Here is a 27,453-nt window from a genome sequence, read left to right on the forward strand (position 1 = left end):
TGCACGGCAAACTCTATTTGAAATTTCACTTCCCTCTCGTACCATCCCTCCATTGTACATCCATCTGCTTACATACATACATACGGTATATAACATATATATATAAGCCATTGATCTGCGTTCTCCACTCGACCCCTCCTCCCCCCCGCTACCCAAACAACCATCCATCAAACCAGTTAACAATGCAAACCGTCACTGCTACAATGCCCGTCTCCGACTGTCTGCTATCAAGCTCTGCCGCCGCCGCTACATCCACCACCACCAAACCACTCCCCGTCCACTTCATCAAGGACAACAAACACCCAAACTCCAATAACAGGAGGGACTCCATTGCCCACTCCCAAGGGATCGGTGGTGTCGCATGGGGGTCCCACACAATCGGATCTTGGCTAAAGGATGAAATATCAAATTCAACCTCCATACCAATATCAAGAGTAGCCAAACCATCGAGAAAGCCACCATTGACCATCAATAACACTAACATCATACCTCTCTTGGAAGATGCACACGCCGCAAAGGACCCAAACCCAATCTTGGAAACAACAACACCATACTGCCCCTACTTGTCCAATTTCGAAGAACAATACTGCAAGGATTACTCGTGTTGTGGACGATCCCTGCCCAGTCTACATGATCTGTTGAAACATTACGAGGACGCTCATATTCAGTCCAATAATCGTCCCTCCGTCGCCGCCGCCGCTTCTTCTAACAAGGAAACTAATAATAATAACATTCAGAAAATTAATAATACCTCTTCATCTTCATCGCATCCAAACGTCATACAGCAGGACTTGAAAACTTCCATCAGCTACGACAACCCTCAAAAGACAGACTCAAACAACTTGGTGTTGTCCTCCCTAAATAATATAAACTTGGTAGATACAGTATCCACAAATGACGTATTCTTACAACCAACATCCCCAAGAGAACTCGAATACGAAAACATATTCGATAAAAACAGCTACACCACTCATTCAGACAATGAACTGTACCAAATCTTGTCCAATGCTTCATCAGTCGCTACGTCCCCCTCGCCATCCACCAAGGACACAACTCACAACAACCAACAACCTTTCATAACAGACCCGGCAAGAAACCTCTACGTCACGGAGCAAGAAACAGAACTGAAACCATTCAAGTGTCCCGTCATCAACTGTGGCAAGGCTTACAAGAACCAAAACGGGTTGAAGTATCATAAATTGCACGGCCATCAGAACGAAAAATTAATCGCCAATGATGATGGTACGTTCTCGATATTGGACCCACATTCCATGGAACCATACCCTAATGATCATTATAGGAACAATCTGGACGTGAATAAACCATACCGCTGCGAAGTCTGCGGTAAAAGATACAAGAACTTGAACGGGTTGAAGTACCATAAGGGTCATTCCACTCATTAATTCTAATCTATCTTACTTTTCTCTCAATTACTTTCATACATACATACACATTTCGCCCCGTCGCGTCTTTAAATAAATAAATACATTAAAAACAACATTACACTAGTTGCAACTTTCAAAACACAAAAGCAATCACCAATGAAGATAAACGTAACGAAACCGCTCAAATGGGCTCAATGGACCACCTACATCCTTGTCTTCCTCTTCCTAGACGTAATAATCATGGGCCCCCTATCCTGTCTCATATTCCATGATTTCTACCATTACTTGATCCCAAACGATGCATCACAAACTTTCCCACTCTCCAAATTCCAAAAAATCACACAGGAGAAGGGATTGGTTCAATTCAAACAATCCATCAAGAGAATCCCACATGAATCTGCTCAATTACCCATCTTATCCAACAATGGAATCCCAGAACCTATCCCGCTCCGCGATCACGTCAATTACATAATGGATTTACGGTTACAATTGTTCTGTAGGACACACCAGGGCGAGTTCCCCTCTACTCCACTCACGGTATCACTCAGTTCTAATGTGGGGAGGGGAACCCCGCTATACGTGAAGGAATGGCAAGTCGTTTGCATGAGACCCGGAGCAGATATATATGAGAGGGAACTGTATTCTGATGCAAAGACCCATGGGAATAGAAGGGCTGCGTTTGAGAGGGAATGGGTTAATACCGTCCATTGGGAAGATGTCATTTCTTTACCACCAGATACGAAACATTTGACATTGTCTGTGGAGAAGAGAGGTGCGGTGGAATTGCTTTTCAAGATGGATGACGACGATGACGGGTCTGCGGTACAGATAAGAGAAACGTTTATACAGGGGTTAAGATATTTGATGGTCAAGCATCGTTTGTTGGCCTATTTGTTTGGATGTATTGTGTGCTATGTGGTATTGTCGTTGATGTTCTTATTTACTAGTGTGGCTACTTTTACCTTTGTCAGTTCCCGCATTGTGAAAATGAAAACTGATTGAATTTTCAATCAATCTTGAACTCATCAACACAATACAATACAACAACGCATTCGAAGATAACCAAATAGTAAATATGAATACACAAGATGAACTGCCGCATTCCCTCATTCCTGAACCAAGGAGACGAAATGATCCATTACAACTATTACTTAACGGAAAGACAACAACGATAGCAGGCCCCATGGTTAGATACTCTAAACTACCATTCCGTCAATTAGTAAGAGATTATAACACTGACATTGTGTATTCCCCCATGATTCTAGCGAGAGAATTTGTGAGAAACTCAAATGCTCGACTCTTTGATTTTTCCACAAATTACAAGGATACACCATTAGTAGTACAAGTTGGTGTCAATAACGTTACTGATCTTTTAAAATTCGTAGAGATGGTGGCACCATACGTGGATGCCATTGGAATAAATTGTGGTTGCCCCATTAGAGAACAAGTTAGAGAAGGTATTGGTTGTGCCCTAATTTACAATGAAGAATTATTAATTGATATGGTTCATGCAGTGAAAAGGAAATACGGTGATAAATTACGATTGGAAACCAAGATAAGAATACATGATGATTTACAAAGAACTCTTAAATTATGTTTGAATCTTTGCTCCGTAGGTGTAGATTGGCTTACCATCCATGGAAGAACTAAAGTGACTAGATCATCACAACCAGTAAAATTAGATGCCATTAAATTTTTGACCACTGGAATTCATGAAAAATATCCCGATAAACCAGTAGTTGCCAATGGTGACTGTTTCCACCTAGATGATGTAAAGAGAATACAAGAGTATACAGGTGTACAAGGTGTCATGGCAGTAAGAGGCATTCTTGCCAATCCAGCACTATTTGCAGGATATGATAAATGTCCCTGGAGTTGCATTGAAAGATTTTGGTATTATGCCATTGAATTTGGAGGATTACCATACCAATTAATTCAACATCATTTATTTTGCATGCTAGAAAATATGAATATATCCAAAGATTTAATTAAAGAAATGATGAATGCGAAATCACTACCACAACTGCTAGATTGGTTTGATGATCACTTTTATTTGAAAAGGTATACAGATTCTAATTTTGGGGAGACAGAGGAGATTCCATATAGATGAATGATATATAGCAACTACGTAATTGATCACAATCATTCTTTCAGACATGATCGCTCCGTACAATTAATTTTTTATGATTTATATTTTTTCTAATTTATACAATTAAATTTATTTATTTTATTGATGATGGGAGGGAAAGATTATTGAATTATTTAAGCTTCTTCTTCAACAACAACGGTTTGTAAACCCTTGGCAGAAGCAACGAAGACTGGTTCGACGTAAGAGAATAATGGGTTCTTAGCATCTTCTTCTTCGTTTCTCTTTCTGGAGATTCTCAATCTCAATCTGTATTCAACACCCTTGATACCTCTCTTCCAGATAGCTTGGTTCAATTCTGGAGCCAAACGGACATCTTCAGTACCCATGTGTAATTTGGCGAACTTCTTGATTTCCTTGACAGCTCTTGGAGCTCTCTTCTTGAAACTGACACCATGCAACTAAATTAAAAAAGAAAAAAAATTGATTGTTAGTACTATTATTCAAACAGTCTTTATGAAATGGTCAGGCAATTGTTAAGTTCAACGTTTTGTGAATCGGTCCTTTTTCTTCCTCCTACATTTCAATACTTGAATTCATCGTTTGTTGGCGTGTGTATTTATTTCCCGTTACTTATAGTTATTTGACTTTGCTCACTATTGTCCTGACCTTCTCTGAGATCTAATTATTGTTATTTTGACATACTCTCTTGTGCATGTTAATGGTGTATTCACGAGTAACGACGTCCTTTAAACCAGCCATTTTGCAATATATGTTCACGGTTTCTTAAGACTTGAACCAAAATACACTTTAAAATAACCACTACTTAAACAAGACCTTCAACTAATACAAACACTGTTTACCAATTACGTATCACTCACTCACTGAACACTCTAATTCGCTAACGCGATTGATTGATTGACTGCCCTACCATGATACTGATCCGGTGCCAATGCGTAAACCATAGTTGTCGTCTGTCTCTGTCTGTCTGGCATTGGCAGGGCAAACTCTGGGAGCAGGATTGTTCTGTGTAGAGAGAGAATCCCAGGCTGGAAGGGATCTAGCTTGGGGAGGGGAGAGTTTCCCTAGGCTGAGGTTAGACGGAGGGATCTAGGAAGAGCAGTCTCTGGACTTGGGGAGGAGATCTCCGTTCAAGGGTCCATGTGTAAATTTGGAATTGGAGGACGCAAACAAAAAAAATGTAAGTAAATGGTGTGCGGATGTTGAAACTGTCTTACTTTGAAAATACCGTTTTTTGGTCCTTCCTTTGCCGAGCCGAGCCGGACCGAACCTTACCGAATGTGCCAGTTATTACATCTTCATTTCAGGGTCTTCTTTCTCCCCACATGGACTTCCTTATTAAGGTTCCTTCGAGAAGTTACTAATGGTGTTAAAATAACCAGGTTTGGGCTTAAAACGTTAAGATAATATGGTTCGAGGCAAGAAACTTTACGTATAAAAAGCAGCATTATTCATGTTAAGATTAGATTTGAATTAGGATTATTTTATAACTATATTTATTTATAATAATATTCCCAATCAAAACCACAACAAAAAAACAACCAAAACTAAAAAATGAAAGTCTTAATCGTATTTGCTCACCCAGAAAAAAGATCCTTCAATGGGTCCTTATTAGACGAAACTGTCAAATATTTAACCGAAAAAGGTGATCAAGTCAAAGTTTCCGATTTGTATAGGATGAATTGGAAAACCACCCTCGACGAAAATGATTTTCCAAGTTTTGAAAAGGGAACCAGATTATACCCTGTTCTTCAATCTGCAAAAAGCTCTTACTCGGAGGAAAAATTTACCAAGGATGTCATGGAAGAACAAGAAAAAATGAAATGGGCTGATTTGATTATTTTGCAATTCCCCTTCTGGTGGTTTTCCGTTCCTGCAATCTTGAAAGGTTGGGTTGATAGGGTCTTCACTTACAACTTTGCCTATGGTCTTGGTGAATATGATGAAACTCATTTTGGAGAACGTTATGGTGAAGGTGCAATGGTTGGAAAGAAGGGAATGTTGATGGTAACTGCTGGCGGTCATCCGGAAATTTTTAGTAAGAGAGGTATTGATGGTCCAATTGATGACTTACTTTTCCCCATTAATCATGGTTTATTCTTCTACATGGGAATGGACGTCTTGCCATCATTTGTCAACTATCAAATTGAATCTGCAGATGAGAAAAGATTCCAGGAAGTGTTGGGAAACTTGAAGAAAATCTTGGATAATATTGACACCATTAAACCAATTAATTACAGAAAGCAAAATTTCGGTGATTACGTTATTCCCGCTGCTACTTTAAAGGAAGGGTTAGAATTACCTGGGGAGACTGGTTATGACATGCATATCCTCAAAGATTAATTTAGTTAGTATACGTTCTTTATTATATAAAATAACATTCAACTATTGTGACACATTGTCCGTCGATGACGATTCTATGGTTTTTTATCAAAGAAAACTGCCAAGCACATGAAATCTGAAATAAAGAAAAAAGAAATAAAAAACATAAACCAATGATACCATTTTTAGGAACCACGTAAACCTATAAACAGAAGACTTATCTGCACAACCTTAACGTATTTTAGCTATTTTCATTACCTGCCAATATCCGGAAGACAATATTCTTTTGCTTTGAATTCTCGTATTTTTTCAGTTTGCTATCTAATTCTACCTAACAAGCTCTCAGCTCAAATTAACAATTGATTAAAGCCGAAACAAGAAACACATCATACTTAATCGTACAAAACATCCATAAACAAACACAAATAATAATAGGATATAAATGGGTTCCATCGCGGTAAAACATCAAGAAACGCCTGCATCACCGAAGAAGTCCGTCAAAACTGCATTATCTCATACACTTCATAAATGGAAGACAGTCTTAAGAAAGATAACACATGATACGCTAACAACACTGGATGATTCGTCATCTAGTGACGAAAAGATAGAAGCGTTGTTTGATGGTGTAGAGGAAACCAGCCCTTTAAAGCATGGCGGAGAAGGTCCTATTCATATTGTGACAAATCCAATTTCTAAATTAAGAAGTATCGATAGAGATAGTGGTGGGTCTTTATCACCTCCTGTGGAGGGAGGACCTAGTGAATTAGGTATTAAATTGAATAATGATGGGAGGAGTGAAGGTGATATAACAACTACTACCAAATATTCAACTACGAGTGATGAAGGCCGCATGACTGATCATCATAATGCTTCCTCTACGGCACAACTCCAAAACATTAAAAATAAAGTTATATTAGAAGAAACATATGCCAATTTTGATTCCGTTAAAGAATGTGCTAAACTACGATCTAGTAAAGAAGAGCCGTTTATAGATGGTGATTTGATTTGGAAAAAAAGAAGGGATTTATGGAATAAACCAACCAAAGATATTGACCCAGCTGAATTGAAGAGGCGTAGAGATGTTTTCAAATCTATCCCAGAACCATATTATCCAAGAGTATACAAGAAACTGGTGGTGGATGATAAACCATTAAGGGAACCACTTAATTTAGAAGATGCCTTAAAGGTAATTAATTCAGGTTGGACAGAGACAAGAAAATGGGCCAATGCGGCTAATGGGTTACCGTGATCCAAAACTCTTAAAACTTTCAACATATAACTTACACGGGATAATTTAACCGAAAATATCCATTGACACTAATACAAATAATATAGAGATACCAAGCATTTAACTTAGCGTGTACATCTAGTTAACATATATTCATTTTTCAAAACAAATAATTTAATTCCAGAATATAAAAATGACAATAATAGATAAACGAATTGTCTAACTGTCAACATGTAAAACGATTTATTTTATTTATTATCGGTCTTGGCCCTTTCTTGGATTAATTGAATGGTAGTTTCAATTACTCGCAGATCTCTATCTACAAGTGCTGCCTCTGTTGCTAAATCACCATCTTTATCAACAATCTTTCCATATCGAGATGCGATATCGTGCAATGGATCAACACATTTTTGTTTGAATTTTTCATCATGTAGCTTCAGGAGACTTTTCAGTTGCACATCGCTAATATACCTGCTGTTTGCTTCGATCTCTCTCAGAGTCTTGGATGATTCACTATCTATTGACGAATTGACAATATCTTTAAATGCATGTTCTAGGTCAACATTCCTATTATACATTGCCCGCCTTCAATGTTGTTCCTTAAACAGTTACCATAGGGATTGTGTGTATTTTCAAAATTGAATATTAAAGAAGCGGCAACAGCAGATTTTTCAGTAAAATCGTTAATGTCACTGAACTGAAATTTAAAAGAAAGCTTACACGATGCCTATATAATAACTTTTAATTGAACTGTTTTGTTCTCCAAAGTATTCAAGTCATATAAATTCAATAATAAATTTAATTTTGCTTTCTTAATAATATATATACAATACATGAAGTCTATATCCCTAGGACGTAGTGACAAAACTGATCACACCTGAACAGAATTTGACCAATTCATCTAACTTGTCGTTTTGTTTATGAAGTTCTTCCCATCCTAATAGTGCGTTCTTTATATTATCGTTCGTATTATTTGCGTGTATTATATCACCATGCGCCTTGAATAGTAAGCTCATAAATGCTTCATATAATTCAAAATTATTATGAGTCTTTAAACCTTCAGTTAATGCTTCAATAAACCAAACAATCTCATCAAATGGTTCAAAAGAATTTATTGATCTGATTTCTAAATCAACGGAAGAGGGCGAGAGACTTATTAAATTTTGTAAGAACTTAGCATATTCTTTTGTCTCTGCACCTTCTCTTAGCAATTTAGTAAAAGTCGATTCAAATCCTAGACGCCCTGATGGCTTAAATTTATTCAATTCTGCTTCAGCTTCACTTTGTTTATTATTAAGTGCCTCCTTTGCTTGAAGCTCTTCTGGCATTTCATGAGCAATACCTTCTCTACCACTAGCTTCATCACCTACTTTATCACCGGATAATTGAAGGAAAAATGGTGCCTTCTCAGGTTTCTTAGGAGCTTCAATAGGCTTAGAACGTTGTCTGATAACATCAAGATTTAATAGCGTATTCATTTTATTTCTTGGACCAATGGATAAGGTTACCAATTCATCATTAATTTGAGCCAGAGTTTCATATGTATTGAATTCAGTATCATCAGTCTTTTCATCTTTAGAATCTTCAAATGCACCAGTCAACATAGCTTCGTTACCTGATAGAGATCCAGACGGCAACATCAAATTCTCAAATTCTTCTTCATCGATGGCTCTTGTGGAAATTGCCTTGAATTGTGCTTTGTTATTCCAAATATAAATACCGTTCCCAATAACATGGGTAGTCGCCAGCATATCCCCATTAGGAGAAAATTTCACATCTGTTGCGACACTTTCCAATTTGATACCGTCAATACATCCACCAGTAGGTAAATCCCAAGTTCTAATGGTAGAGTCCAAAGATGCGGAAACTATCCAACGACCATCAGGAGAAAAATCTAAAGCGGTAATTCTATTACTATGACCCCAAAATTGACGAACTACCCTTTGTGTTACAGCATCAATAAGTACAATGGATAAATCATCTAAAATCAAAGCAAATAGATCTGATGAACGATGATAAACCATTTTAGTGATTGGTGCATCTAGTTGTAATTTACCCAAAAATGTTGATTTATTAAAATCGTAAAATCCAACAATACCATCTAGCCCACATGATACCATTTTACGATTCATACCATCTAATGCAATACCAGTAACAGTCTTCTTATGCAATCTATATTTCTTACGCAAGATACCACTTTGCATGTTAAATACAGAGATACCACCATTGGATGACCCAACAAACCCAAAATTACCACATTGAGACAATGCTACCGATTTAACAAATCCATCATCACTAGTTGGGAATGTCCATCTCCCAACCCTCTTTGTACGCATATCCCAAGTTCTGGCAAATTTTTCATCCTTGTGAGCGGTAATAACATTTTCCCAATCGCCAATTCTGGCATTTTCGATTGCAAGAGCAATAATTTCTGGAAATTTCTCTTTCATGGTACTACCAGCAATTCTACCACCATCTGCCTTTTTATGAACTCTTTGAGATAGTTCTTGAGATTGAGCATCTTTCCTTAGAGAGAAGCCCCACAATGATCTGTCCCTTGATGATGATAAGATGAAATGTGACTCAGAATCAGCAAATGTTATAGTCGTAGGAGGTTGAGAATGACCACCTCTGGAACGTAAAAATCTTGGAGGTTGCACAACAGTTTCGGAATCATCCTGTGATAATGAAGGATCAAAAACGTATTCTTTCAAAGAATTATCTCCACCTGATGTGACAATAATTGGTTGACCATTTAAAAAGGTAACTTTTGTGACACCACCATATTGTTCTCTGTGAATATTTTTTAAGACATGGATACGAGAACGACGATCTAAATCGTAAAATACCAGGTCACCGGATGCAGTACCAGCACAAAAGTGAGAAGATCCATCAGTTCTAAATGAAATCGTAGAGATACGTAAATTAGGCATCTTGATGGTACGAATCTTTTTACCTTTCTTCATATTAAACATTATAATATCACCAGTGACTGTTCCCAATGCGATAATATCCAATGCTGGTGCTGGTTCTGCTACGGTAATTTGATCTGGAAATTCTGGTGAAGTGTATAATAGCTTCCCGGTACGAACGTTAAACAGAATCACATTATTTTTCGTAACCACAACAATCTTGTTCAAATAAGTAGCTAAATGGTGAATGGAAACAATGTCACCACCTTGTAATGATGTAATAGACAATTTGGTATAGAAAATGGTTGGGTATTTATCCTGAGGAGAATCTTTCTTGTAAATATAGATGGAGTTATCAGTTGTGGAGATACATAAAAAGTTACCAAAAACACATATATCTTTCACATGTGCATCTGTCTCTAAATTTATCAAATGTTCTTGAATACCACGCTTGTAGATTCCAACTTTGTTACCAAACCCGGCAAAGACATGATGGAAATGGGAAGCTAATGCCACAATTGGTGATTCTGTTTCTTTTTCAGATACAAACAATAAATGTAAGTTATTGGCATCATATATTTGAAATGAGTTTCCAATGGCAGTGCTGATATAAAATGTTGACCCTAAGGTACCAACAGCGAATGGGACACCATTACTGACGTTCCCAATAACTCTAAATGGCGAGAACACTTTAGAAGCCTTGACAACCGATTGTGTAGGGGTGACCTCGAGCTTTCTCTTCTTGTTGAATTCAGCCATGTTTATCAATACTGATTCTTAGTTTCTTAGAAGTTATAGTATTCAAATGTTATAGAGATGTGCTGTGGTTCTGGTTCCCCATCTCAACCAAAACTTTTCATCTCATCGATTTTTCAACTTCAAAATTTTTCAAATCTGGCACGTGCTTTGAAATTTTAAAGGTTTTGGATTTAACATAGAAAGTTTACCATTTACACTGATAGTTCTAGTGAAATAATAACCCATCTTTTCACTTCCTTATTAACAGACTCCAAACTTATATCATCTATCTCAAGGATGACAAAAAGCAAAATACCGGAGGTCCACCAAAGTCCTTCATTACCAATCCCAAATGAGAAAAATGACGTTAGTGATAAAGAAGAGATATCTACTGGACCAGAAGAGGAAGCCATCTCGCCTTTGTTGCTAAGCAATAGTACAAAGAAGGCAATGGAATCCATTGCGCCTATTCTTGAAGGATTTAGTCCAAAAACTTCGGCAAGTGAAAATACTTCTTTAAGATTACCTCCAGCTGGGACGCCAACGTCTAGTTCTATGGAGGATATCGATTTAGATACAACTTTACAAAGGACTTTAAGCACAAGTTCACAAAAGAGTCCTGATACAGGTGCAACTTTGACTAAGTCTGCGTCTACTTTGGCGGATGTATTTGATTCTACTAGTGAAACTCCTACTCCTTTACAACAGAGTGTGCCTGGGTCTGTTGAACCAATCGAATTAAAGAAAGATTCATCATTGAACTCGGTAGCCCAAACATCTACATCCTCTTCAAGGAAGGCATCTGCAAGTAATTTGAAGCTTAATTTACCGAAAATAGGTAAAATTGGTGTTTGTGCCATGGATGCGAAGGTCCTTTCTAAACCAATGAGACATATTCTTAATAGATTAATTGAACACGGTGAATTTGATACCGTCATATTTGGTGATAAAGTGATCTTGGATGAAACAATTGAAAATTGGCCCACTTGTGATTTCTTAATCTCATTCTTTTCCTCTGGGTTTCCATTGGATAAAGCTATTAATTATGTAAAATTGAGGAAACCGTTCATTATTAATGATCTGATCATGCAAAAAGTGCTTTGGGATAGAAGACTATGCCTTCAAATATTAGAGAATTCGAAAGTACCAACTCCTCCAAGATTAGAGATAAGTAGAGATGGTGGACCTAGAGCTAATGAAGAGTTGAGGGCAAAACTATTAGGAATGGGTGTCGAAGTTAAACCTGTGGAAGAACCTCAATGGAAAATGATTGATGATGATACTTTGGAAGTCGATGGGAAAATTATGACAAAACCTTTCGTGGAGAAACCAGTAGATGGAGAAGATCATAACATTTATATATACTACCATTCTAAGAATGGAGGTGGTGGACGTCGATTATTCCGTAAAGTTGGTAATAAATCATCTGAATTCGATCCAACCCTAAGTTCACCTCGTACAGAAGGCTCGTACATTTACGAGGAATTCATGGATACAGATAATTTTGAAGATGTTAAGGCATATACTATAGGTGAAAAATTCTGTCATGCAGAGACAAGAAAATCTCCTGTGGTGGATGGGATTGTAAGAAGGAATACACATGGTAAAGAGGTGAGGTATATTACAGAGTTAACACCGGCAGAAAAGGATATGGCTAGACACGTTTCAAAGGCCTTTCAACAAATGATCTGTGGTTTTGACTTATTGAGAGTTTCTGGTAAAAGTTATGTGATTGACGTGAATGGGTTTTCATTTGTGAAGGATAACCAGTTTTATTATGATTCTTGTGCCAAGATTTTGAGAGAAACGTTCATTGAAGCAAAGAAAAAGATGGATGTGGAAAAGAGAAATCTTCCAGTTATAAGGGAAGAGAAGAGTCAAAAATGGGTATTTAAAGGTTTAGTCACTATTATCCGTCATGCGGATAGAACCCCAAAGCAAAAATTTAAACACTCATTTACATCACCCATCTTTATTTCATTATTGAAAGGTCATAAGGAAGAAGTTGTAATAAGAAATGTGAATGATTTGAAAATTGTACTACAAGCGTTGAAAATTGCCATCGAGGAGAAGGCTGAAGATCTAATTAAACTAAGAGTATTAGCCAATGCGTTGGAAAAGAAATTAAATTTCCCTGGCACCAAGATACAATTGAAACCCATATTAACATCAGATAATGAAGTTGCCAAAGTGCAATTTATATTAAAATGGGGAGGTGAACCTACACATTCTGCATTATATCAGGCTACGGAACTTGGAGAACAAATGAGACAAGATTTCGATCTCTTAAACAAGAGCATCTTGCAGAATATTAAAATTTTTTCATCTTCAGAAAGAAGAGTTCTATTATCAGCTCAATTTTGGGCCATGGCATTGTTTGGTGCTGATGAATTAGGGAATGATGAAATCAGTATTCGTAAAGATTTGTTGGATGATAGTAATGCAGCAAAAGATTTAATGGATAAAGTTAAGAAGAAGTTGAAACCATTGTTGAGAGAAGGTAAAGAGGCCCCTGATCAATTTGCATGGCCAACAAAAATGCCCGAACCATATCTAGTTATTAAACGTGTGGTAGAGTTGATGGATTACCATAAGAAGATTATGGATCATAATTTTGCTACCAAAGATGTGACCAAGATGCAGAAACGTTGGTGTTGTTCTGAAGATCCAAGTTTATTTAAGGAAAGATGGGACAAATTATTTAAAGAATTTGTGACAGTGGAAAAAGTCGATCCATCCAAGATATCTGAACTATATGATACAATGAAATACGATGCGCTTCATAATAGACAATTTTTGGAAAATATATTCGATCCTGGTGAATCGAATGAGCTAATTGGATTGGAGTTAAGTGAAAGGTCCCTGGTGGATAAATACCCTATTAATATCTTAGCCAAGAATAATTTCAAAATTGTTAGCAACCATAGTTCAAGTGGTACTTCTACATCTAGTAAGAACGTTAATAGTGTAGGTTCATTGGGTTGGGTCCTAGAAAGTGCTAAAACTACGAGGGCAAATTCCAAAACCTCTTCTCCCTTTGATGAACCTAAATTCATGCAGCTGAGAGAACTTTATAAACTGGCAAAAGTGTTATTTGATTTCATTTGTCCCATGGAATACGGGATTAAGGACTCTGAGAAACTAGATATTGGGTTATTAACGTCATTGCCACTTGCAAAGCAAATATTGAACGATATTGATGATATGAAGAATAGAGAAACACCTGTTTGTGTTGCTTATTTTACCAAAGAATCACATATCTATACACTGTTGAACATCATTTATGAATCAGGGATTCCCATGAGAATTGCCAGAAACGCTCTTCCAGAATTTGATTATTTATCACAAATTAATTTTGAATTATATGAAAGCACAGATAAAACGGGCCAAAAATCGCATGCGATAAGGTTGAAAATGTCGCCAGGTTGTCACACTCAGGATCCCTTAGACGTTCAATTAGACGATAGACATTACATCAGTTGTATTCCTAAGATTTCTTTGACCAAACATTTAGACATGGATTACGTGCAACAAAAGCTACGTAACAAGTTCAGTAGAGTCAACATGCCATCCAAATTCACACCAGTGAACATCACAAGCCCGAATCTAACCTTCCGCAGAGAAGACTTGAAGAAAAGAAGAAACAAGAAGACAGATTTGAAGGATGGAGACGACTCCTCCTCTTCAGCAACTCCATCACCAGTATTGATCACCCCGGTGTCGTTATCCCACTCCTCATCACTAATATCGATGGATAACCAATTAGACGACCAATTGAACGATTAATCCGATATGTCCCCATGTCTAAATACTCGTAACCGTAATATGATACATAAGTACGTTTAATATCTTTTCTGTCAGAATCAATTATTTTTTCAGCGCTGGCGGCTATTTGCTCAGGCGCATGAGCAAATAAACCAGCCTAAGATCTACAGGAAAGGGACCCTGATTTAGCCGATGAGGATACGGTATAGAGGAACAACAAGAACGTTCAAGGAAAAAAGAGTATATATAAAGCACATATTTGCCATGTATTCATAATTGTTGTACCCGATCTCTTATTTAGTCTTTTATGTTTAGAGTATTGGAGTAGATTCCGTTTAGATCCCACCAAATATAGATACATACATATAATATCAGACAATATGGATATGGGAGGTAGTTCAAGTATGAGCATGGCTGGCAATTCATCCAGCATGGGCCACGCTACAGCTAGTGCTGCAAAAAGGGCATGTAAGATATCAATGCTTTGGAATTGGTACACTATCGATACCTGTTTCATTGCTAGAAGCTGGAAAAATGATACAAAGGGAAAATTTGCTGGTTCATGCATCGGTTGCTTCATGTTGGTTGTAATTGCTCAATGGTTGAATAGAATCTCTAGACAATTAGACATTGAATTGGTAAAGAGACATAGTTTACAGAAATGGGCCCAACAAGTCGTTAAACTAAATCCAAGTGGAGAGATTACTGAAGATGGTGAATCTGTTGAACTGCCAATGGAGAAAGTTACATCTTTGGCAAATGAATCTGAGTGGAGAACTTTATTGGTGGCCCTTGGAAATACTTTCTCACATAAATGGTATTTTAATTTTACCAGAGTCGGCCAATTAGGTATGAATGAGGTAGAAGATGCTTATACTTCTGACACAAGTTACCATTCTTTCGTTGAAGATAAAGTCATTTATCCAACATTTGCTGATCATGTATCTAGAGTCGGCCTCTTTGTATTACAATGGGGGCTTTCTTACATTATTATGTTGCTCTTCATGTACTACAATGGTTATATTATTATCAGTTGTATAATTGGAGCTCTAGTTGGTAGATTCTTGTTTAACTATGAGCCTCTTGGCTCATATGGTGGTTCGAGCTTAACTAACGGTGCAAAGGTTGCACATGATAATGAAAGTGGAGACAGAAAGTGCTGTCTTTAAAAATATCAAAGAAACCACTTTGCTAGAAATTTGAATAAAATACTTAATTCTAGATATATTTGCTGTATATAAATGAAAAAATATTCCTCTACTTATCTCAATAAACATACTAGAGTTCATTAGTTATTTTAATTGACATATATTATTATTATTAAATTTTTATAATTTACATGTAACAGAATAAAGTATCGTATATATCCTGGTCTATCTTAAACTGTCAACTTTCGTCCCGTGTTGTTCTATTGATCATTTCAATCCCATCATTTAATTTTCATATTTTTCCCAATTGTCCAATATTTTCTTAATACGTTCAGATCCAGTTAAATCATAGACTTCTTGGAAATATTCTTTAGTGACAGCAAATGGTTTGGCAGTCAAGTTTGGAATATACTTACCAACCAATCTATCCACCTTAACATTCTCCTTAATGATATTCTTTTTCAAGAAAGTTTCGAAGGGCTTGACACCGTTTCTTAAGTATGAGGAATGGAATGGAACTGAGATACCACGTAATGGAATACAAGCAAAACCTCTTTCCAATTCAATTGGTTGTGGTTTAGCCTCAGCTGTCTTAGCAATTTCATCAATTATTTCAAACAAATGTGATTCCACTTTTTCCAAAGACATTGTTTCTTGTAGCTTGACAATATCAATCTTTTGCAATTTAATGAAATTCAAGACATTGGATAATGTATCTAAAGCTCTCAAATCACCAGCAGCAACATATTGTTGATTCTCAACGTTATAATTAACAATTTCTAATAACCATTCGGTTCTCTTAGCAACCTTTTCAACAACAAATTGTAAAGCTTCTTGTGTAAAAGTTGGAGCAACTCTACCAGGGTTAACAGCAATCATACCATAGTTAGATCTACCATGGTCATCTCTTGGAACGGCAACTTGCATTGTCATACCTCTGTAGAAGACAACTTCAACCAATGATTCAATGGACATAATATCAGCTAGAGAGGCTAAGGCAGCATACTCACCTAGGGAATGACCAGCAAACGCAGCATCAGCTTGGATTAGACCCTTAGCTTTCAAATCTTCAAAAGCTGCCTTTTCCATTAAAGTTAATGCAGGTTGAGTAAATTGTGTGGCAGATAATAAACCTGTTGGAGATCTAAATGTATAGGAATTGGTATGTTCATCGATACCCTTGAAAATCTTTTCAGTCTTGACAACACCATCAACAATAGTTTCGAAAACCATTTGAGTATAGTTTGCCTTGATCTTTCTACCCTTTTCACCACCAAAGTAGATGGTTAATTCAGTTGGATTATTCTTCACAATATCAAGAATTGAGAAACCATAAGTATGCTTGAAATGAATATCAGCTCTATCCCAGACATCCTTGGCAATAGCAGAACTCTTGTATAAGTCCATACCCATACCTTGTTCTTGAGCACCTTGACCAGTGAAAACATAAGTGGAGACTGGTTGTTCAATTTCAGCTTCACCAGTTAATACAAGGACGTCTTCATCATTTTTAGTTTCAAACTTGACTAACTTACGACCATTGATCATACCAATATGTTGGATAGATGTCTTCAAAGGAGTGTTAGGAAGAACCATGTTCACAAATTGACAATCATAGCCACGAACTCTGGAAGAGACACTGTCAGCAGCCCAGTTTTCAATCAAACCACGAACAACAGCAGATGAGTACATACCGTGAGTAATAGTACCTGGAAGGTTAGCATAGCTGGCAAAGTGACGAGAGACGTGAATTGGATTCAAATCGCCGGAAACTCTACCATAAGGTTCATTAGTACTTGGACTTTGAGAATCGAGAACAGCAATTGGAATTGCATTTTCCAAATTAACCTTTTCTTCCAAAGTGGAACCATTTCTCTTCAAGTAATCCACAACAGGATTACCATAAGATTCACCAGCTTCATAGTCAACAATACCAATCTCGACATGTTCCTTAGTTGGTAATTCCATCTTGATAGGACCATTACATTTAACAGAGGAGAAGACGGTAGCATTTTTAAATGTAACTTCAGTTTCTATTTCGAATCTTAATGTCTTATTCATCAAATCAATATCTTCATCATCTAACTGGAACCATTCCTTTGAACGTAGAACAGCAATGTCCTTTGGAGACTTAATGTGCATTTCGTAAATTGGTTCGACTGTCTTTTGGAAAGTGTTTTCAAAATCGGTGTAAGTACCTCTGTAGAAGAAAGAAGAGGTCACATCCATGACAGGTTTACCATCTCTAGATAAAGTACCAACAACTTCGACAATCTTCCCGGTAGGTTGATTGACAACTGACTTAATGATTGCGAATGTTGAAATAACATCATTTTCCTTAAGTGGTGAAGCACCTGGAATCATTTGATAACCGTTGGACATGTGGACTAATTTCAATAGATCACCATCGACAGTATCTGGGAAGATAGCCTTGATGATTGCCCTCCAACCAACGACAATGGCGAAATCCATTGGAGCTAGTAAGGTTCTACCAGATCTAGGAACGAAATCTTCACAATTGTTACCGATGGCATGAGTAAATTCTGAGATACTCTTAGCAGTTATGGTGAAATCAGATCCCTTAATAACCTTTCTTGGGTCGAAATCCAAGTTGAATGGTTCATCGATCCATAATTTCCAGTACATTTCCTTGATACGTTGGTTACGGCCAGTCATCACTTCAGAAATTGGTGCAAAACCATCTTCAGGTTGATAGTTATAGAATAGTGGTAAAGCAACTGGATTTCCATCCATGGTTCTGTTTTCGATTAAACTCATTTCAATGACATTTTCTTTGCTTAATTTCAAAACACAAGTTTCCTTAATTTCACCTTGAACTGGTTCAGAAAGTGTCACAACAGTATTTTGAGAATCATTTGGATGAGAGATTACAACTGTCATATTCTCACATGGCTTGAAGACATTTCTCACTGGATTGTCGACGTAAAGAGAATCTTGAACAACTCTCTTGGTTGAGAAAAATGCAGATCTCCAACTTTTCTTGGATCCAGCAAGCAACTTGAACCAAGCATCTTCATCAGTAGTAGTGTCAGCGGTGTAAGAAACAGTTTGTTCATTAGTAGCGACATCATCAGATTCAAGATCTTCACCACCAAAGTATTCAGTTACAGGGATTTTTGTTTCATCACCATTGTAATAAGTCTTCAATAATTTAGAAATATGACCTTCATGAACACCGTCTAAAATTGATTTAATTGGTTCATCAACAACATGAGTGAATTGAGCAGCAACTGGGCCATTCAAAATACAAGTTCTTTGAACATCTTCATCAACAACAGCTTCTAATCTTTCAGATTGCCACAAAGAATCCTTCTTAAAGAAAAATTCAAATCTTTGATCTAAGACAGGAACAAATGGGACAGGCTTTTGAGCTGGATTTTGACATAAACTTAAGAAATAATCAACATCTTGGGCATTCATATATTGAACTTTAGCTTCTGGATAGGTAGTGAAAACAGTATCAAGGGCCTTAGTAGCGTCATCTAACATGGAGTAAGATTGAATAACAGAAACAGTCTTACTCTTGGTAAAACGTTCTTCAACACGACGTAGGAAATTTCCTGTGAAAGTCTTCCAAGTTGGGTCAATCCAAGTATTAGTACGTTTGATAATCATCAATTCAGCTAGTCTTTCAGCAACTTCTTGATAGGTCATCATAGTGATGTCGCGAACTTCACCGTTAACAGTAGCAAACCATGGTTTATGAGTGTCAGCATTCAATTTAGAAATAATGTAATCCTTCTTAGCGTCCAAAGTTGGTTGTAATTTGTTTTTTGGTAGATTAAAAATAGTTTCATCTAACTCTTTCCAGAAGATAACACAACGTGTGGCCAGTTTATGGATTGGTTCACCCATTTCCGAACGAACAGTTAAGACACCACCAGTAGGTTTCTTATAAGTTTGTTCCCATTCTTTATCTGGGACACCCTTAGCTTCAACAATGGCTTTCTTAGCAGCTGGAGAAGTCTTAGCTTCCTTAGCAGTCATAACTCTTGAACCAAATAAGAACCCATCGAATGGCATTGGTGGATAGTTGAAATTAGTTGACCATTCACCTGTCAAATATGGATAAGTATCGTCAGCAGATCCGAACCCTGAACCAGCAATTAAGATAATATTAGATTGTCTTCTAATCTTGGAATACATTTGTAGCATTGGGGTATGGAAATCTTCAAAGGAATGATGACCACCACCTCTACCACCAGTCCATTGTAAGACAATTGGGAAATTTGGATGAGCTTTAGCAATGGTAATAACTTGAGAGATAGCATCGATAGAACCTGGCTTCAACCCTAAATGTGTTAGACCCAAAGTTTCAATGTATTCGGTAGCGACATCCAAAGAAGGAACACCAGCACCGATAGTCATACCTTGAATTGGATAACCCTTTGCTCTTAATTCCTTTATCAATGGGATACACCATTGTAACATGAATGGGTTAACATAGATTAAATTTAGAGATAAACTGTAACCCTTCTTGATTTGAGAAATGACAGAGTCGATAGCATCAGTCATACCTTGTGCGGAGAAATAACCACCACCAGCTAATTCAATTTGATAACCAGCATTAATAGTGGCAGCAACAAAATCTGGAGACACAGTAGTTGGAGTCATACCTGGAACTAATAGAGGAGCTCTACCTAACAATTTAGAAAATTTGGTATCGACAAAGATTTTACCAGTCTTATTCTTGATCAATTTAGGATGATATTCCTTCAACCAATCTGGGTTTGTCTTCAAATTGTTTTCGAATAATTCTTGCTTGAAACCGTAGTCATCATCTGGGTTAATATCCAAAGTACCAGCGACAATAACACGAACACCAGTACCGTCCTTATTACGATGAGTCAAGACACCAAGACCTGAGACACCACCTGGACCAAAATCTAAGATATGAGTGGCTGAAAACCTGGTAGTCAATTCCCAATTGACAGGTAATCTAATGATACAATCCACGATTCTTTCAGCGATGGAACTCTTGTGATCTTTCAAATTCTTACCATCGAAAGTGTCATAGACGGGGATCTTCAAATCAGTTTCATTGAATTCCACTTTTTCGTTTTGTAAATCTTGAATAATGAATTTAGTGGCTGGAATTAATAAATGAGAATGGAAGGGAGATGCTACAGGTAAGAATCTGTTTGAAAATTTCAATTTTCTTTCACTGTATGGGATTCTTGATTGATCCAATCCGGATGGAGCCTTTTCCTTTCTTAGAGCCAAATTCAACCCGTATAATGATTGTGGAGGACCAGAAACGACCAAGTTTCTTGCACCGTTCACTAAGGAGATGACTATATGCTTTTCCTGTGGTAAATGAGAGTTGGTTTCGTCAACAAATGTTTGCACTTGTTTCTGTGTCAAGTTGGAGATTGTTAACATTGGAGATGGGACACCTTCATTATTTTCCACGGAGTCTTCCACTATAGATGGTGGTAATGAAGTATTTGGGTAGGCAAGATGACAACGGACCCCGATGAAGAAAAGCACTGAGATTGCCTTCTTCATGGAAACGTAGAATGAATCCCAAGAATCCGCTTCGGCGATGGCTACAGCGGTAGCTAGACCTTGTGAATGACCGGTAGCACCTTTCAAATGAGATCTCAACTCACCTGGAGTGAAACCTAATAATCTAGCGGTAATTGCGTAGTGAGCCAATTGAATGACACCAATCAGAGGACATGAGATTGGAATTGACAATAAATAATCCGTATCTGGGGTTCTTGATGGATGTCTTAACCATTCAATGACGTTGAAACCTTGAGTGAAGACCTTACCGGCATCTGAAGTTGATTTAATTAATTCATTTAGTGTATCAGCAGCGAATTTAATTAAATCAGCAGTGATGACGTGATAAGTTTGATACAATTCTCTCAATTCTTCGAAATAATCATCTGTGTTACCTTGACCACCAAAGATGGCGACTATTTCCGGATTATTTTGAGAATTGAATAAGGCAGAATTTGAATTCTTGGCAAATGGGTTATTTGCGACGGTTCTTGCTGTTATATAATTCTTGATTAATTCTTTAACTTTTGGTAAAGTTGTTGGGAATTTATCCTGGTCTTGTAAAAGAGTTGCTGCTAAAGTATGAATATCGTTAACATTACCTTGTTGAAGGTAACTATTATCGAATTCGGTCAAAGATACCTTTATGACTTCATCAAATTGACCGTTAACTTTAGGATCTATTAAAGTGGATACATAACCTAAAAATTTACCGAGTAATTCAGCAGAAGAGGAAGGTTCATCATCGGAAGCGAAACCTTCAGTTGGTTCGGGCAACGTCTTGAGAAATTGTTCTTGCAATTGAGAAGCAGCAAAATAGGAAGCTGTTGGGACCGGTAGAGCATGTTCGATGGAACCATGTGATATGATTAATGGCCTTATGGAAGTGCTCATCTTAATTGACTGAATAAATGAATGAATGTGTAATTGATTGATTTAGAACAGATAATCTATACTGCAATAAATTGAACAATGGTATGGTAGAAAGAATATCAAAAGTTCGGTATCTTACGTAAAAACTCAATGCAATGCAATGAATGAATGAATGGATCTTACGGAAGTGATGTAGAGTTGGGAACAGTCAATTTGGGCACAATTACGTTTTTATATATAAGAACGGAATTGAGCTTTGTTGTCGTACTAGTTGGAGTCGGGAAACGAAAGGACAGGACAGGACAGATACGTACGTACAACGAAGTATGTTTGTTGTGTGGAAACAGCTGTTGTATATATCTCGATGGTCAATAGAATGTGATAGTATTTTTCCAACAGCGAGGCAACTTCGCCACTGGTAGCGATTCCACTGAAAAATTCACATTCAACAACAACAAAAAACCATTAATTTTTCACATGCTCAGACAGATAAGCAGCCGTGGCCGGGTAACCATTAGCTGTCACCCGGAGGAAACCAAAACACCGGCAACCCATACACCGCATAACATAACCGTAGAACCACGTGATCTGGACGATTTAACGGTAATAAGGGACCCATCAATTGACACTAATCTTGGCTTTTTGCCCCTAAAAAGAAGACCCTGGCATGCTTTCTTTTTCTTCTGGCTTGTTGTTCAACCGGACTATGGCAACAACGTAATGTGTAATTGTTGAAGGATAATGAGTGAAATGAGCACTGCCATTGGCCGTTATCTTTCTTCAAGGTTGGGAAGAAATGACTGGCTTTTATTCATGTTGACTATAACGACTATATGTTACTTACCACTTGAAAAACCAAGATTCGGGAATCCTTACGTAAAAGCAAGAGATTAATATTCTTAGATCGCTTGTGAATTGTGGTGACGCATTTGCGGGTAACAGCAAAACAATTTAATTGCAATTGTTGCTGCTACTTTAAATAATATATGTTCTGGCCTAACCCATATGGTGTTACTTGACAAATCTGTCATGCTCCCTTCAAGGAAGCGCTCAAAAATCATCGCGGACTTCCAGATGTGGTAATCATTTACACAGGAATTTTTAGCTAAGATTCATCTTTGGTAAAAGGATAAACTGTATCTTCGAACAAGAATGCCCGACAAACTTAAATACCCCCATGGAGAGCCTCCGCTATCCCTGAATACATAAGTACGTACGGACAAAATTATTTTTAAATTTAAATAGAAAGTCCACGCACAAAGCTGGGGAGAGGGGCGGGATGCGAAGGGTTCTGTTGGTTGCTTTTGAAGAAAGGGATCCATTAGACAATTGCAAGTAAGGGATGACCGTCTGGCTGCTAAAATCAAAGTCTTTGCACTTGCTTTAGGGAAATTCCCTCTGGATTCAGACGGGGTAAATTTGCGACTGCCTCGTTTAAGAAGCAACCAGAAATGCACAGAAAAATTCGTCACCTTGTTGAAAAGTTCAACAAAAAAAGAGCGGCAGAGAATCCGCGCGCGGCTAAGAACGGGCCCTGGGACCTCGAGGATCAACAATCTCCTATTCGGGAAAACAGCCGGGTTCCTTCAAGCAGCCTCAGAACCACTTGCAGAGGCGTGTAGGCCCGCTCGAGGCAGCCGCATATTTTCTTGGTGCTTGAAAATACTGGGTCCACAGAATGCTGCGCGGAAACCCTTCCCCCAAACTATACGAAAGATCGTCTGAAACCTGGTCAACAACCGTACAAATTGTTTTGCTCGTATGGATCTTGCCGCTCCCTTGGTTTCTTGGCACATTGTTCTCAGTATGCCAAGGTACATGCGCTGACGTGGAAAAGTTTTTCCTTCGCTCAACATTTTTTTCAAGCTACGATCACTTCTTCGTGGTCGTCATTTCGGGAGGACCTCGTCTGTCGCAATGGTTTCAACGAGATGAGCTCTCTCGTCTTGTGTTCCTCTTCGATCCTGTATATGGCGACTGCAAAAAATATTTTCTTACACAAGGGCCAAAGGAAACGTTGCACAAATAATGTCGATCAAATCTCAACAATTGCATTTTTGATCCCTCCCAAATAATAAACAACAGATTATATATAAGCAACAATTTCATAATCCACTTGTAATACCTCATGGTGGGATTATTCCATCTCTTACAAAGTAAAAAATTAAATATTCCACAAGAAAAACTAACAATTCTTAGAAGATGTTGATGAAAAATAATCTAATACTTCTACTGTGTAGTTTATTCACATTCTGCACTTTCATATTCGTTATTATCGCTACTGCCGGTTCCAGTTCCGATTATAAACCAATAACAAACATTTACCTAGGTGTTGCTGATATTTCCAAGATTAATGTCACTAAAGTCGTTCCACAAGTCGGTGGGATCTTGACTATCTTGGGATCTGCTTTAACTGCCCCAAATTCCACTCTAGATGATATTTTTGGCGCTTTGAAACAAATTTCTGAAACTCCTGCATTGGCCCCATTATTGAACTTGATGTCTAATGCTCAAAACTCTACCGCTACCGTGGATTCCATTATTTCATTATCTCCATTGGCGCTAACTAGTACTAATTCTACCAACGAGGAAATGGATGAAATTAACTCATTATTAGCTGGTTCCAAGAACGTCACTGAAACAATCGCTGGTTTCGGTACTTTAATGGATTCCATGCTAGGTTCTAACTCTACTTCCAATTCTTCCAGTATGGCTGATTTACAAAATACCGTTTTCTCCTTATTAGCTGATTCGACAAACGCCACTGGTACCACTGAAGCTTTAATCACTTTGAATAACATGACTATGGCAGAAAAGGCTCAATTGCTCCCAGCATTCGGTTTATTCTCCAGTTCCAATAACATTACTATGACTTTTGCCTCATTAGTCGATTTAATGAACGCTACCATTCCAGCTTCTTTGGAAAGTACTTTATTCCAACAGATTGAAAAAGCCATTGATTCCAATGAGGATTTGAACACTGTCTTCACCGGTTTGCAATCTTTGGTCCCATCTCCATACCAATCAAGTTTGACCGCCGTTGCCAACTTATTCAATGCATCCACTTCAGCAAACACTACTTACCAATCCTTGACGGAAATGATCGCTGATAATATTACTACTTCCGCGTCTGCTAAAGTTGCTCTAACTTCATTGTCAACCATTGTCGGTTATTCTCAAAACAAGACCGTTGTTCTTTCCTCAGTGGAAAGTTTGGCTACTGCCGCTGATGCAAGTTCCGCCACTGCTCAATTAGTCTCTTTGGATACTATCTTATCCGCTAGTGAAAACAGTACTGAAACAGTTGAAACTATTGCCAAGTTGAACGCCGGTTTACCATCCAATATGGACACTGTTCAATACATCCCATACTTGTTCACTCTATTAAATGCCTCCAAAGACCCAGCTGTCACTTTCAGCTCCCTATTGAACATTACCGCTTGGGCAAAGACTAACGCAGCTACTTTCTTACCTTTGATCAAAATCTTAAAGAATGCAGCCAGTGTCACTGAAATTACAGACGGTCAATTACGTGATTTGACTCCATCCCTATTGGAATACTTGCATGTCCCAGTCAAGTTCCGTCTAGGTATCTTCAGATTATGTCATGCCAATTTGGAAAATGAAATTATGTCCTGTACTCCTCGTACCACTGTGCAAAACTTGGACTTTAGACAAATCATCTACGATGCCATTGAACAATCTGACTTCAAACCATACATGGATGCCCTAAAGATCGGACCAAACGACTTAATGTTGGATGGTTCCTTACAAGACAAGGAACACATGTACGTTCCAGCAGTGAAGGCCTCCCTAGCCATGTTCCTACTGGCCATCATTGGTTCCTTCTTCCTTTTGTGCTTGCTTCTATGGGTTTGTTTCAAGAATGTCCTCGTCTTGAAGATCTGGTTACTTGTTGTTTTCTTATCCATGTGGGTGGCTCTATTCAGTGGGCTAGGTTCCTCCATCTTCAGTGGTATGGTTGGTGTCATTAAGTCTGGTACTAAGAAGGATAATTACGGTGTTACTTGTGCTGCAGGTAGTGCATTCTACGGGTTGATGTGGACCGGGTTCACCTTAGCCTTCATCACTATGTTGATCTTGATGTGGCAAGCCTGGAACGTTAGAAAGAGTGTTGGTGTTGTCATTAACGAAGAAGAAGCTGCCGAACATGGTGAAGTGGAAATGGTTGGTGGTGATAGTGGCAGTGTTTCATCCAAGGTCAGTGAACAAAAAGTGTTCGGTGGCGTTGAAAAGATCTCTGACAAAGAATAAGTCAACTAGTTCATCTTACCCACGCATCTACATTCCATTTAACAAAAACAACAACAACGACAACATATTCTGTACAATAAATCAATCAATCATAATAATAATAGAACAATTTACCTAATAATATTTTATTTTTTCCATTGTAAATATATAACATATAGACTTAAATTAAAGTAATGAGCAAATGTATGGTATGGTATGGTATGCGATGCAGGGTTGACTCACAATAAGGGTTTCTCATCGATTGGATTAGTAGCATACACGTATTTAGTTCTGCCGTAATCGTACCTCACTGTTTGCCATAGCAACAAGTTCAACAATGCAGCAGCGACACTACCCCAAAGTATCCCCAGATAGTTTCTCCCCAAGCTCAAAGAGATCCCATATTGATCGTAATCATCTTTCAACAAATGTGATATGTAAATGTAAGTCCCCATTCCTGTACCGACACTGATCAGCAATGATAGGAACCCTATCAAGGAGAAGAAGATACCTATCCAGTTCAAAAGTCTCAAATGGAGGACCCAACGGATCAAATTGACGACGAGGTTCAAGAAGGTGACGACGATACCGATGAGGATAGTGATGAACATACATTTGACGAGGTCATTGTAGTATGTCATCTTGTCCTGTAGGTTGGAGGGGAGCACGAGGGAGGAGATGGAGTCTAAGAGGGATAAGACTTGATTATCTTCTATGTTATCGTATATGAGTGAGTTTAGGTTGAATTTCTGGATTCCCTTAGGTGATGTGCATGAGACCACTTTCTTAGAGGAATCTAGTGTGCAGTAGGACCATAGACCCAAGTTTATGTACGATGGTACTGCGGATGTGACGGATGAGATTGCGCTAGATGCGACTGAGGAGGGCAGAATGCTGCTCAATTGCAGACCTGTGAGATCTAATTGTGCGATGAAGATGTCATTTAGAGGGTGATAGTTCTTGGTGGACCCTGCACAGGCGACAATGGCTAGTATGAGCGCCGAGAATGACAGCAGTGCTGTGAAGAATAGTTTAAAGAAGTTGGACATATTGGAGCGGTGGATGTTCGGTGATGGTTTAAGAGGAGGCAAGAGGCAGAGCAGGCTAGAGAGTATGTCTATATATATATATGAATGGATGCTGTGCTGTCAGGGCCCAGAGGTTGCTAAATTAAGAAGGCGGAGAAGACAGA

The 27,453-nt window shown here is 38.0% G+C and overlaps 12 protein-coding genes across 12 annotated transcripts; 8 read left to right on the forward strand and 4 right to left on the reverse strand.

Moving 5' to 3' along the window:
* Positions 1 to 182: 182 nt before the first annotated feature.
* On the forward strand, positions 183 to 1,403 carry SFP1 (zinc-coordinating transcription factor SFP1; the record flags this gene model as incomplete). The annotated part of the gene is made up of 1 exon (XM_003678428.1): positions 183 to 1,403. One exon carries the CDS (start codon positions 183 to 185, stop codon positions 1,401 to 1,403), a length of 1,221 nt encoding a protein of 406 aa, XP_003678476.1.
* A 138-nt stretch (positions 1,404 to 1,541) lies between these two features.
* On the forward strand, positions 1,542 to 2,387 carry SEI1 (seipin; the record flags this gene model as incomplete). Its single annotated transcript, XM_003678429.1, has 1 exon — positions 1,542 to 2,387. The coding sequence occupies one exon, from the start codon at positions 1,542 to 1,544 to the stop codon at positions 2,385 to 2,387; it is 846 nt and encodes a 281-aa protein (XP_003678477.1).
* Positions 2,388 to 2,460: 73 nt separating this feature from the next.
* On the forward strand, positions 2,461 to 3,495 carry DUS4 (tRNA dihydrouridine synthase; the record flags this gene model as incomplete). Its single annotated transcript, XM_003678430.1, has 1 exon — positions 2,461 to 3,495. The coding sequence occupies one exon, from the start codon at positions 2,461 to 2,463 to the stop codon at positions 3,493 to 3,495; it is 1,035 nt and encodes a 344-aa protein (XP_003678478.1).
* A 1,551-nt stretch (positions 3,496 to 5,046) lies between these two features.
* Positions 5,047 to 5,835, forward strand: NCAS0J01620 (NAD(P)H-dependent oxidoreductase; the record flags this gene model as incomplete). The annotated part of the gene is made up of 1 exon (XM_003678431.1): positions 5,047 to 5,835. The coding sequence occupies one exon, from the start codon at positions 5,047 to 5,049 to the stop codon at positions 5,833 to 5,835; it is 789 nt and encodes a 262-aa protein (XP_003678479.1).
* Positions 5,836 to 6,256: 421 nt separating this feature from the next.
* On the forward strand, positions 6,257 to 7,063 carry GAG1 (Gag1p; the record flags this gene model as incomplete). The annotated part of the gene is made up of 1 exon (XM_003678432.1): positions 6,257 to 7,063. One exon carries the CDS (start codon positions 6,257 to 6,259, stop codon positions 7,061 to 7,063), a length of 807 nt encoding a protein of 268 aa, XP_003678480.1.
* A 227-nt stretch (positions 7,064 to 7,290) lies between these two features.
* BLS1 (Bls1p) lies at positions 7,291 to 7,620 on the reverse strand (the record flags this gene model as incomplete). The annotated part of the gene is made up of 1 exon (XM_003678433.1): positions 7,291 to 7,620. One exon carries the CDS (start codon positions 7,618 to 7,620, stop codon positions 7,291 to 7,293), a length of 330 nt encoding a protein of 109 aa, XP_003678481.1.
* A 270-nt stretch (positions 7,621 to 7,890) lies between these two features.
* UTP21 (rRNA-processing protein UTP21) lies at positions 7,891 to 10,713 on the reverse strand (the record flags this gene model as incomplete). Its single annotated transcript, XM_003678434.1, has 1 exon — positions 7,891 to 10,713. The coding sequence occupies one exon, from the start codon at positions 10,711 to 10,713 to the stop codon at positions 7,891 to 7,893; it is 2,823 nt and encodes a 940-aa protein (XP_003678482.1).
* A 276-nt stretch (positions 10,714 to 10,989) lies between these two features.
* VIP1 (inositol polyphosphate kinase VIP1) lies at positions 10,990 to 14,478 on the forward strand (the record flags this gene model as incomplete). The annotated part of the gene is made up of 1 exon (XM_003678435.1): positions 10,990 to 14,478. One exon carries the CDS (start codon positions 10,990 to 10,992, stop codon positions 14,476 to 14,478), a length of 3,489 nt encoding a protein of 1,162 aa, XP_003678483.1.
* A 359-nt stretch (positions 14,479 to 14,837) lies between these two features.
* CTR3 (high-affinity Cu transporter CTR3) lies at positions 14,838 to 15,626 on the forward strand (the record flags this gene model as incomplete). The annotated part of the gene is made up of 1 exon (XM_003678436.1): positions 14,838 to 15,626. One exon carries the CDS (start codon positions 14,838 to 14,840, stop codon positions 15,624 to 15,626), a length of 789 nt encoding a protein of 262 aa, XP_003678484.1.
* A 264-nt stretch (positions 15,627 to 15,890) lies between these two features.
* Positions 15,891 to 22,028, reverse strand: FAS1 (tetrafunctional fatty acid synthase subunit FAS1; the record flags this gene model as incomplete). Its single annotated transcript, XM_003678437.1, has 1 exon — positions 15,891 to 22,028. The coding sequence occupies one exon, from the start codon at positions 22,026 to 22,028 to the stop codon at positions 15,891 to 15,893; it is 6,138 nt and encodes a 2,045-aa protein (XP_003678485.1).
* Positions 22,029 to 24,209: 2,181 nt separating this feature from the next.
* INA1 (Ina1p) lies at positions 24,210 to 26,282 on the forward strand (the record flags this gene model as incomplete). The annotated part of the gene is made up of 1 exon (XM_003678438.1): positions 24,210 to 26,282. The coding sequence occupies one exon, from the start codon at positions 24,210 to 24,212 to the stop codon at positions 26,280 to 26,282; it is 2,073 nt and encodes a 690-aa protein (XP_003678486.1).
* Positions 26,283 to 26,500: 218 nt separating this feature from the next.
* PUN1 (Pun1p) lies at positions 26,501 to 27,310 on the reverse strand (the record flags this gene model as incomplete). Its single annotated transcript, XM_003678439.1, has 1 exon — positions 26,501 to 27,310. One exon carries the CDS (start codon positions 27,308 to 27,310, stop codon positions 26,501 to 26,503), a length of 810 nt encoding a protein of 269 aa, XP_003678487.1.
* Positions 27,311 to 27,453: the final 143 nt, after the last annotated feature.

The sequence above is a fragment of the Naumovozyma castellii genome, chromosome 10, assembly GCF_000237345.1.
Source record: "Naumovozyma castellii chromosome 10, complete genome".
Lineage (NCBI taxonomy): Eukaryota > Fungi > Ascomycota > Saccharomycetes > Saccharomycetales > Saccharomycetaceae > Naumovozyma > Naumovozyma castellii.